At 45.4% G+C, this 12,026-nt stretch overlaps 1 protein-coding gene across 19 annotated transcripts in view; it reads left to right on the top strand.

Moving 5' to 3' along the window:
• Positions 1-6,371: 6,371 nt before the first annotated feature.
• The window catches only part of ADGRL3 (adhesion G protein-coupled receptor L3), a 388,482-nt gene continuing 382,827 nt past the window's right edge, over positions 6,372-12,026 (top strand). For all 19 annotated transcript variants that reach the window (XM_054164809.1, XM_054164791.1, XM_054164704.1 and 16 more), the window contains exon 1: positions 6,372-6,570. In XM_054164809.1, the coding sequence (XP_054020784.1) occupies positions 6,516-6,570 (55 nt within the window). In that variant the 5' untranslated portion in view covers positions 6,372-6,515. The remainder of the gene's footprint in view (positions 6,571-12,026) is intronic.

Genomic DNA, 12,026 nt, shown 5'->3' with positions numbered 1-12,026 from the left:
TCTCCTTAGTATCAGGTGATAGCAGGAGAAGAAATGGCCTGAAATTGTGCTGGGGAGGTTTAGGTTGGACTTCAGGAAAAATCTCTTTGCTACAAGAGTGGTCAGGGACTGGAACAGGGAGGTGGTGGAGTCACCACCCATAGAGTTGTTCAAGAAATGTGTTGGTATGACACTTGAGGACATGGTTCAATGTCAGTGGTGATCTCTGGTTGATGGTTAGACTCAATGATCTTAGAGGTTTTCTTTTAATGGAACAATCCTGTGATTCTCTCCAAGAAGGAATGTGTCCAGTTTTGTGCAGAAGGCAGCAATTAAGTGAATTTGTGGCATGTTTGGCTTGTGCTGCTCTAAATACTGCTTTGAATTTGTTCTGTTCTCCCACCAGAACTGGTTTCCTGTTCTTTTTCACCTTCCTTGTAGACTGTCGACAGATGAGCTCAGAAAATGCTCCATGTGCTGCTTGACATCAGCTGCTGAAGAACAGACTTGGGGAGATGTTGAGTTTGTCAGTGTATTTTTAATGCTCTTTTATGAACACTGCCTTGACAAGTACTTCACTGCTCATCTCTACACCACAAAGCCTTAGATTCTCTTTTGGCTTTCTCCTGTTCTGTCAGCACCACTTTCAGATGGATTTTTGGGAATGCCAGCAAGTGAGTCAGGCTTAAGTGATGCTTGGCAGCAGCTCAGACTGATCAGGTGTCAAGGGCAGCCCCATGGGCAGAAAGGTCAGTGAGGAGCAAAACTTTCTTTTAAATCAATACTGGCTGTGTCATCTTTGTTGGTCGAGTCTAAACCTTTTTAGGTCAGGCACAGCTCTTAAATTTTTCATCCTGATGGTATATCCTGTCCTCACATCCATAAGTGTCACACACTGCACTGGATAGTTCCTAGAGAAGTGCTCTGGTTTCTCTCTTGGGCTGTTCTTTACCTGGAAGTAATCCAAAGATTAAGTAGACTTTTGTTTGCTGGCTTCTTCCTGCATCTCGTAATGCTGCAGGAGTGGGATTGTGTGACCAATATCAACAAGGGCTGCTCCACTCATTTCCCATCTAGCTGTTCCCCTGCAGACACCCAGCTCCCAAACATGCTCTGATTACTTGATTACAGAAATATGAGCTGGCCTCAACATGATCCAGTAATAGTCTCTGACAGCACAGAAGGCGGTCGTGTGCTGGGCTGCATCAAAAGCAGTGAGAGCAGCAGGACAGGAAGGGGATTCTGTCCCTCCGCTCTGCTGAGACCCCACATGCAGCACTATGTCCATTTCTGGTGCCTACAGTATAAGTGCAACATGGAACTGTTACAGCAGGTCTAGAAGAAGCCACAAAGATGATCAGGAGGATCAAGACTCTCCACTATGGGGAAAGGCTTTGAGAATTGGGGCTGTTCAGCCTGGAGAAGAGAAGGCTCCAGGGAGACCTTAGAGCATCCTACTAGCACCTGAAGGGGACCATGAGAAATCTGGGGAGGGACTTTTGACAAGGGCTTGTAGCAATAGGATGAGGAGCAATGGCTTTGAGCTGGAAGAGGGGAGACTTAGATTGGAGACTAGGAAGAAATTCTTTCTGGTGAGGGTGGGGAGATGCTGGAACAGGTTTGCCCAGGGAGGCTGTTGATGCCTCCTTCCTGGAGGTCTTCAAGGCCAGGTTGGATGAGGCCTTGAGCAAGGTGGATTAGTGGAAGGTGTCCCTGCTCAGGGTTGGAACTAGGTGACCTTTAAGGTCCCTTCCTACCCAAGCTATTCTATGGTTCTAGGAAATACAACTCCAACTAAATCTTGTAGTGCCCCATGTTGTTAAATGATCTTGGCATTTCTCCAAATATGTTTTGGATCTATTAAGTTTTCTGCATGAGCTGAAGGCTAAGAGGTTGGAATATTTGCAGGGGCATGCTTGAAGGCATGGTAGTGCCAGCCATGGTGTGCAGGCTGACAAGCTGCATCTCTGGCTTCTACTTTAGCAGGGAGGAAAGTAGGTCTAGGAATATTGAAGTGCTTAGACTTGCATGGAGACACCATAGGGAACCAGGGTGCACAATGAGAGGAAATGGCCTCGGGTCGCACCAGGGGAGGTTTAGGTTGTAGATGAGTAAAAACTTCTTTGCTGCAGGAGTGGTCAGGCATTGGAACAGGCTGCTCAGGGAGGTGGTAGAATTTCCATCCCTGGAGGTGTGCAAGAAATGTACAGGCACTGCACTTTAGGACATGGTTTGATATCCGTGCTGGTTTGACAATTGGACTTGATCTTGGAGGTCTTTTCCACCCCAAACAGTTCAATAATTCTGTAATTCTTTTTTGCCAAATGTAAAACTGGAGTAAATGGTGCGTAATTCAGAGCTACTCCTGTCTTCTGTTTTGCCCAGGAGCTCTTTGCAGTAGCATAAAATCTTTATCTGCAGTTCAGGTGCTTTTAACACATTAATTCACAACAGTTATTGGTTGGATTCTGCAAAGGGAAGGTAAATCCCATTGCTCATGCACCTTCAGCTCATGAGACCAAAGAACAAATCCTTGAAACCTGTCATACAGGAGGGCATAGACAGATAACAATAATTTTAGAGGCCACTGTGCAAACATTTTGTTGACAATTATCTCTCTGTGGGATAGGTAGCAGAATTAATTTTTGACTTCTTGAGATTACACCCAAAAAACCCCTTTTGCTGTAACCAGAATGTTATCTCTTTCTAACACATTTAGATTATGCAGAACTTGATTCAGCTTAACTAAATAAAAATCAGAAAACAAACATCCACTCCTGCACTGCCTAGCTGAGCTTTTTCTTCAGGGATGTGTCCCTGTGCTTGGACAGCTTTCCTCTATCTCATGAAATCTCTTCCTCCCCAAACCATTCTGTGATTCCAAATATCATGTAGTTTCCACCTCCTGCCATGGGCAGGGACATTTCCTATCAGACTGGGTTGCTCGAGGCCTCATCCAACCTGGCTTTCAACACTTTCAGGCTTGAAGTCTTCACAACCTCTCTTGGCAACCTGTTCCAGTGCCTCACCAACCTCATGGGGGAAAAATTCCTCATAATGCCTAATCTAGGTTGGACAGGGCCTTGGGCAAGCTGGCCTAGTGGAAAGTGTTCCTGTCCATGGCACTGGGGTCAGAACTAGATGACTTTCGAAGTACCTTCCGACCCAAACCACACTATGAATCTATAGATCTGCTCTGTGATCTTGCTGGGCACAGGGATGAGACTGACTGGCCTGTAGCTCCTCAGGTCTACTTTTCCTTCCCTTTTGAAAATGGGGGTCATGTTTCCCCTTTTCCCTGGACAACTTTTTGAATTCTATATCACCAAAGCTGTCTTACTTGTAAAACTTAAATAGAAGATGCTGCTGACAATGTGTGCATTGAGTCTGGCCAGTGGTGTAGCCTGGTGTCTGCTGGTAGCTTCCTAAAATAGCAGTGGAGAACCTGATCACCATTTAGAATGCATGGCTTGAAATACCCATGAAGCTTGTCCCTCCTTTTAAAAACCAGGCTTTAAATGTTATTAGTGACCATTCTGACTGGTCTCAAGCAAAATTTCATTTGCAAGGCTTGGTCTCCAGAGGTCCCTTTAACCCCTACTTTTCTATGTCCTATTCTGGTTTATGTCTTATTATTTTATTTCTTATGATGTTTGATACCATTTTGTTTGACAAGGAGAGGCTGAGACACCTGGGGTTGTTTGACCTGGAGAAGGGCAGACTAAGAGGGGATCTATTTCCTATTTATAAATATCTGAAGGGTGGGTGTCAAGAAGGGGGCAGTCTTTTTCCAGTGGTGTCCTGTGGTAGGACAAGGGGCAATGGATACAAGCTGGAACCCAGGAAGTTCCCCCTCAACACAAGGAAAACTTATTTACTGTGAGGCTGCTGGAGCCCTGGAACAGGCTGCCCAGATAGGTGGTGAAATCTCCTTCTCAGAGAGACTTTCAAGACCTATCTGGATACATTCCTGTGTGACCTGCCCTAGGCCATCTTGCTCTGGCAGTGAGGTTGGACTTGATCTTCAGAGGTCTCTTCCAACCCGTTCCATTATGTGTCTATACAGAAGCCACTTGACTGCATTTTGACCTTGGGCCTTTCAGTCACCCCAATTAGGGAGCTGGGAAAAAAGCTTTGGAAACTAAAACCCGTAGCTTAGTGAACAGTTTGCAAGGATAGACTAGGGAGGAGATTCCAGCAGACTGGGAGAATAAAATCTTGGCAGGCCTAGCAGATATATATATCGGGAAAAAAATGCAGCTTCCTCATAGACATAGGTTCTGAACAATGTGGGGTTTGATTTAGTTGATCAGCAGAGATAGGAGGCAAAACAAAGGCCACTTTGTCATACCAGAGTTGCAGCAATATCCCCACATCACAATGGCATGCAGCTCAAATTTTCATATGGCTTTTTGGCTCAGGCTGTGTCTTGGGTAAGAAGAAAACTTGGCAAAAACAGCTTCTTTGCTCAGAGAAGAATAACTTCTGTTGATCAGAGATATTTGGAGAGATTTTTAATTAGACCTCTGCTGTGAAGTCTGCAGAGTCTAGGGAGTTCAAAACAGATAGGAAAAATACTTTTCAATTCTTCATATTTTATCATCATTTCAAAGCCAGTGGGAAGCTAACTCTCAAAATGATGCCATGGTTTAACTCTGTAGAGCTGTTGTTTTTTTTTCCTGCCAAATTTGAGTCACTGTGGTGATTTAGCCACTTCTTGAAAGATTAAAATGATGGGAAGCTGTAATAGGTTCTCCTATTTGGTGAGAGCTTCTGTTCAAGCATGGATTCACGCTTTCCCATGCTTTCCTGGAAGCCTGTGGGATGGACAAGTCCATGATTTTTAATCCCTCAATGAATAATTGTGGAGCTCAACTAAAGAGTGACAAACTGCCTCACTGGCAGTCGCCACAGAAAGCAGCTGTAGGGTAAGGATGAATTTTAGGCTCTGCTTGGATTTAAAGCCTGCTCCAGATTCTGCTCAGATAGGAGGTTAAAGAGGCTTTTGGAATTGTTTATGTTGGAAAAGATGTTTAAGATTGAGTCTAACCATTCTCTACCTCTAAGTCTGACAGTAAACCATGGCCCTCAGCACCATGTCTCTGCCTCTTTGAAACACTTCCATGGATGTGGATTCAACCACCTCCCTGGGGAGCCTCTTCCAGTCTCTGAGAACCTTTTCAGTGTAGAAATGTTTTTCTAATCTCCAACCTAAACCTTCCCTCGTGCAATTTGTGGCCATTTCCTCTTCTTCTGTCACTTACTGCTAGGCAGAAAAGACCATTTTCCCTTTGGCTTCAACCTCCTTTCAGGGAGCTGTGGAGAGCAATGAGGTCTCCCCTGAGCCTATTCTTCACCAGACTCAACAGTCCTGGTTCCCTTAGCTGCTGCTCACCAGACCTATTCTCTAGATCCTTCACAGCTTTCTTGTCCTTCTCTGGACATACTTGAGCAACTCAATGTCTGTCTTGGAGTTACGGCTCCAACAATGAATCTGGGACTCAAGGGGTAGCTTTGCCAGTGCTGACTGAGTACAGGGGGACAATCTTGAGTATGTGCAGCAAAAATCCCGGAGCAAACCACAGAAGTATGGCTTGTGTTTATGCCTTGGCCTCTCTGTATTTGAGATGGAAGAGGGGAGATTTAGACTGGAGATTAGGAAGAAATTCTTTACATTGAGGGTGGGGAGACACTGGAACAGGTTGCCCAGGGAGGCTGCAGATGATCCCTCCCTGGAGGTGTTCAAGGCCAGGCTGGGTGAGACCTTGAGCAGCCTGCTCTAGTGGAAGCTGTCCTTACCTGTGGGATTGGAACTAGACAATATTTGAAGTCCCTCCCTACGTAAACCATTCTATGAATCTGTACAGAGCCTCAGCATCAGTTAAACACATTTCAACTTCTTTTCTTCTGTGATTTATAGACACCCAAACATTTTCAGCAGAGTTACAGCCTGTCTCAGATGCCCCATGTACACAGGATGATATGATGGACTTTTTTTTTCCTCCTAGTCAGCTTTCAAGCCCATGGAATCATTGGACCTGTGGGCATCACTGTTCAAAACTGTTGTCTTCGGCCCTGCATTGAATGAGGAGGCAGCACCCTGGTGATGCATAGACTGGCTCTGTGCACAGGGAGAGATTTAATTCCTGCACTTTAGACAACGTGTATGCATCTGAAGGGCCTGGTGGGAAGGGACTTCTTGCCTTTACAGCTGTTGGCAGCAAAGCAAAGCACCCAAACTTGATTGAAAATGTCTACCTTATTGTTTTACTAACTGCCTTTTTTTCTTTCTTTCATTTCTCATTTGCAGGTCTCAGACTCTGGATACTGGCTGTGGGATTGCTGCTGTTTTTGTTTTTTCTTTTTCTTTTTTTTTCTTTTTTTTTTTTTTTTTTTATTGGGTTTTTCCTCCCCTATTGGATGTGAATTGAAGGCCAGCAGTTGGAGTGTTGGAAGCAAGTGCCACAGAACCGCTCTCACCTTGTTTTGTTTGAACCATCCTTTGCTGGGATACTTTCAAGGCCTCCTTCACAGTCATGTGGTCATCACAGCTGCTATTCTTCACAATGCTTTTGACACCCTTAGCCCATGGTGAGTGAGAGCTGGTGTACATTTGTCTGGGGGAAGGGAAGAGAGAACAGAAAAGGGGGAAGGGTTTTGCCTGTACATTTTACTAATGCTGTGAGTTTTTTCCAGGATGTTGATTTCTCTCCCCGCTTCTACTCCAGGTCTTAGAATTCCTAACTTACTATGTCTAATTATGTCCTGAAACAAAGAACTTTGCTCACACATCAAAAGCTTTTTCTGTGGAGTTTAGCTACTGTGTAAAGGCAGTCTCTTTCTTCTTTGTGCCCAAACCCATTCTGTTGGCTGTGTGTCACGGGAATTGCCTCTCCTGACCTCTGCATGGAAATGAATTTCCCTTCTGTGAATACTCCTCAGTAAGGAGCTTCATGGCCCCCCTTTAGCCACAGCTGCCAGGGTGAGGTCTTACCCACCGTCATGTTAGACTCTGATTTCAAGCATTGCAGTGGATTTGTCCATGCTCTGCTGCAAGATAGAGGCTCCCATAGTGGTCTCAGTGCCCCTGAGCTTAGAATCAGTATAGCTGTTTGGACTGGCATACTGTGTAACCTACCAAGCCATGTGGAGTCATGAGTTGTAGCACCATGCTGCAGAGCTAGGCTGTATTTTAGAACTGAGTCAACAGCATCAGGCACAGCTGTTGTGCTGCAGGGATGTGGGAGCTTGTGGTGGATTGAGGGTGGCTGGATGCCAGGTGCCCACCAAAGCCACTCTGTGACTCCCTTCCTCAGTTGGACAAGGGAGAGAATATAAAATGAAAGACTCATGAGTTGAGATAAGGATAGTGAGGTCATTCACCAACTACTGTCATGGGCAAACTAGACCTGAAGTGGGGAAATTATTTTAATTTACAGAATCAGAGAATTATTTTGGTTGAAAATGGCCTTTAATGTTATTGAGTCCAACCATTATTGAACTCTACTGAGACTGGGGTTAAACCAGGACCCTCAGCACCACATCTCTGCCTCTTTGAAACACCTCCAGGCATGGGAATTCCACCACCTCCCTGGGCAGCCTGTTCCAGCCTTGGAGAACCCTTTCAGCCAAGAACCTTCTTCTGATATCCAACCTAAACTTACCCTGGTACAACTTGAGGACACTTTGTCTCATCCTATTCCTTGTTACTAGGTAGAAGAGACCAACCCCAGTCTGACTCCAACCTCCTTTTCAGAGATTTGCAGAGAGCCAGAAGTGCTCTCCTCAGCATCCTTTATCTCCAGACTAAACAACCCAGGGTTTTTAAGTGCAGAAACGTTCAGGAGCTCCTTTTTGCATTGAGAGCTGCTAAACACTCAGAGCAGAGCTTTGGAAAATCATGGAATTATTTAGGTTGGAGGGGACCTTAAAGATCATCTAGTTACACACACCCACCCACCATGGGCAGAGACATCTTCCACTAGACCAGGCTGGTCAGGGCCTCATCTATCCTGGCCTTGAAGACCTCCAGGAAGAGGACATCCACAACTTGCCTGGGCAACCTGTTCCAGTATCTTGCCATCCTCATGGTGAAGAATTTCCTCCTAAAATCCAGATGCCTGATTTTCCTGACATCTTCAGGGAAGGTGAGCTCCACCAAGAATCCAACTAATGCTAGGTCAGTGGGACCATGTTTGTATATAACATGGCACCTTGTGTGCAAGCTCTGGGCTCCTCCTTTGACGATATTCATGTAGGACACTAGAGCAACATTGCACAGAGAAGGAGGAGGTAAAAGAACCAAATATGTGCAATTGTCTGAATGTATCTATAGAGTGCAACTTGTCTGCTCACAACACTTCTGATGGTGATGACAAGCTGAGGGGGCATCTTCTTAATGCTTACAAATATCTAAGGGGCGGATGTCAGGTATATGGGGCAGTGACAGGACAAGAAGTAATGGGCATAAATCTGAACATAGGGAGTTCCATCTGAACATGAGAAGGAACTTCTTTACTTTGAGGGTAACAGAGCACTGGAGCAGGATGCCTGGAAGGGTGGTGGAGTCTCCTTCTCTGGAGACTTTCAAGGCCTGCCTGCGTGGCCTTATTTAGGTGATTCTACTCTAGCCAGGGGGGTTGTACTTGATCTTCAGTTGTCCCTTCCAGCCCCTACCATTCTGTGATTCTGAGATGCCTCTGGGCACAAAGGTTTTCCATCCTGTTGCTCCTCCAGCAAAACTCCTCTCTGACTGGAAAATAAGAGCCAAGAAGTTGGGGTGGAATGAAGAAGCCTGTTAAGGAAAGGTGCTCTTCATTCTTCTCCAGGCAAATTAAATGGTAAATGTTGTTGTCGATCTTTATAATTAAACAATCTGAAGGGTTACAGCAATTAGCAATTTAAATCTGCTTCTGGCAGTGCTGGTTTAAATTCACCATGCTACTGTGGGTGGAAAAATCCTGCCTGATAGTCACAGCAAATGAAAATGTCACAGGTATCCTAGCAGCCCTATTACACTACAGATGAGCAAACACCAGAGATGCAGAAACTAGGCGCCTGCAAGCGTTTCTACCCTTTAAGTTCTTCCCCGCAGTAAGTATACAGGATGCCTGCTGTGGTTTTTGGAGCAGTTGGTGAATCTGACCACCACACACCTGACCAAGATGTGTTCTGATCCCTATAAATTGATGGTGAAAGTGTCATCTAAAGCAGCATGGGCAGCAGGATGAGGCAGGTGGTTGCCCCCCTCTGCTCCACTCTGGTGGCCACATCTTGGAGTACTGTGTCCAGCTTTGGAGTCCCCAACACAAGAAGGTCGTGGAAGTGTTGAAGATGGTCCAGAGGAAGCCAAAAGCATGGTCAGTGGGCTGACCTTTCCTGTGAAGACAGGCTGAGAAAGTTGGGGCTGTTCAGCTTAGAGAAGGCTCCACAGAGATCCTAGAGAAGCATTGTGGTACCTGAAAGGGGCTACAGGAGAGCTGGGGAGGGACTTTTGACTAAGTCATGAAGTGACAGGAAGAGAGGTAATGGCTTCAGTTTGCACTTCGATAATCCCTTTTCACTGCATGCAGCAAGCTTTCATATTTTGTCTAACAGGTTTCAAGCATTTGTGTTTCCTGCCTCATGGGTTGGAATAATTCCTTTCCTCTAGTGATTCCCAGCATTGATATCAACTGCTTTTACAGTCTGACCTCACTGCATCTCATAGAATCATAGAATTATTTTGGTTGGAAAAGCCCTCTGAGATCATCAAGTCCAATCTTCACTCTAAGACCACCATGGCCACTGAAGTACCATGTCCATGAGTTTCTTGAACACCCCAGGGATGGTGACTTCCCCTCTCTGGGCAGCCTGTTCCAATGCCAGACTGCTCTTGCAGCAGAGAAGTTTTTCCTAATCTCCTAACCTAAATCTCCCCTGGCACAATTTCAGGTCATTTCTCATTCCTGTTTCTATCTCATTCCCTCATTTCCTGTTTGTATTTCATGACAGTCTCTTCATCTGCAGTGGGATCTATGTTCTTGATAGGTTTCTCAGGCCAGTAATCGCGTATATTTGTTATGGCTTTGGTTTATTTGGTTGTGGGTTTTTTAGTTGGTATTTTTTTTAGGTATCTTTTTGGTGTGTTTTTTCCCCCTCTTACGTGTCATTTCTTGGAGTGGGTTGTGTGTCTTGGCTTGTGATGACAGGTGTGGAGTCAAAGGGTGGATGACTTCAGTGATCTGCAAGAGGAAAAGTAATTTTCCAGGATCCTGGCCTAGTACAAAATCATGGTGTTGATAAGCTGGAGAAATAATGAAAGGGGAAGAAGTCATGAATCCTTGCAATTTCCCAGTGGTGCTGGTAATCTGCTGTATCCTGTATGTATAGGCACTGTACTGTCTATTTTTGCTTGGTCTACTCTGAATCATAGCGCAGAAAAAACCTTGAACCACGTGAAGTACTTGATAATGGCAGATTTCAGCCGTGGATGCTTTCTTTGCTCTTGACTTGAATGGAAAATAGCTTACAGCTTGTGTAGGCAACACAGCTTGGACCAGTGTGGAGACCCCTGGAAAGCTCTCTCCTCTTCTAAGTTCTGGCAAATCCTGTAAATCCATCTGTTGGGTAGATCAGCCAAGAGACAAAGCAACACTACCAGGGAATTAACCTGTTCACTACAACAAGTTGCTCAGGGAGGTCGTGAATGTCCCCTCCCTGGAGGTGATCAAGGACAGGGCTGTGAGCCTGGTCTAGTGGAATGTGTCCCTGCCCATGGCAGGGGAGTTGGAAATAGATGATCTTTAAGGTCTCTTCCAACCCAAACCATTCAATGGTTAAACAAAAACAAAGCAACAAAAAACCCCAAACCCCCAAAATGCCAGCAACAACAAAAAAACTTCAAGAGTTTTGTCATCCTTTGTGAGGGCTCTTGCACCTCCACCTCACTGAAAGCCTTTCCCAAAGCAAACCAAAGGCCTGGACCCCCAGAAAAGCATTCCCCACGTGCACCTGAGCAAACTGATCCTCTTTGCCTATAATGGGTGGATTTCCCAGAGGCATTTTTTGTGGAATGAGCAGCTGTTCTCTTCCTCAGCCTTCATCCCCTTGACCTCAAACAAAGGGATTTCTCTTCCCCAGCAAATGAACCCTGTCAAAGTTCACTGGAAATGAGATGGACGTGACAGGCAGCAGCTCAGTTGGAGAGACCTCCACCTGCTCTTATACATTGCTGTCATGCACATGTGTGGCTGAGAGCTGAGACTTAAAACTTCCAGACTGCTGGACCAAAGTAAGAATAGAAAGCAAAGGATTGTAAGGGCAGGGCAGGAAGGAGGACATAGGCATCACTGTGTGGTGACATTTTGCATGGCTCCAAACAAGAAACTTACTTTAGGCTTCGGAAAAGAGCTGAAGGCATGTTGTGTGCGAGCATCTTTATTATCCAGTCAGATTGGCTTATTATTTATTTATATATGAATTTCTATTTTTAAGGACTGTGTTTTCTGCATAACTTCACCATGGGAGGCAAAGAATGGGTATTTCACTTGCTCTTGGTGCTTCAATCCAAAAATGGATGACTGCTAATGATTACTCAGATGAAAACAAGAACACAAATTGCCTGCTTTCTGTTGCAGAGTTGATACAAAAGCAATAAAGTCAACAGGCATGGTGACCTCATGGCTGGGGTAGGTGGATGCTTCACTTGGTAGAAAATTGGCTGGGTGGCTGGGCCCAGAGTGTAGCAGAGAAAGTCCAGCTGGTGGCTAGTCACAAGTGGTGTTCCCCAAGGCTCAGTGTTGAAGCCAGTTCTGTTTAACATCTATAATGATATTCTGGGTGAGGGAATTGCACCTTCAGTAAGTTTGAAGATGGCACTGAGTTGAGAGGGGGCATTGATCTACTTGAGGATAGGAATGCTTTGCAGAGGGAGTTGGGCAGTCTGGATGGATGGGCTGAGGCCAGTTGTATAGGATTTGAAAAAGCCAAGGTCCAGGTGTGGCACTTGGGTCACAACAACCCCACAAATGTTCCAGGCTTGGGGTAGGGGGGCGGGAATGTTGCCC

This window comes from Dryobates pubescens, chromosome 1, assembly GCF_014839835.1.
Source record: "Dryobates pubescens isolate bDryPub1 chromosome 1, bDryPub1.pri, whole genome shotgun sequence".
NCBI classification, from domain to species: domain Eukaryota; kingdom Metazoa; phylum Chordata; class Aves; order Piciformes; family Picidae; genus Dryobates; species Dryobates pubescens.
The sequence above is the reverse complement of the archived record's forward strand: the minus strand, read 5'-3'. Positions and strand labels throughout refer to the sequence as shown.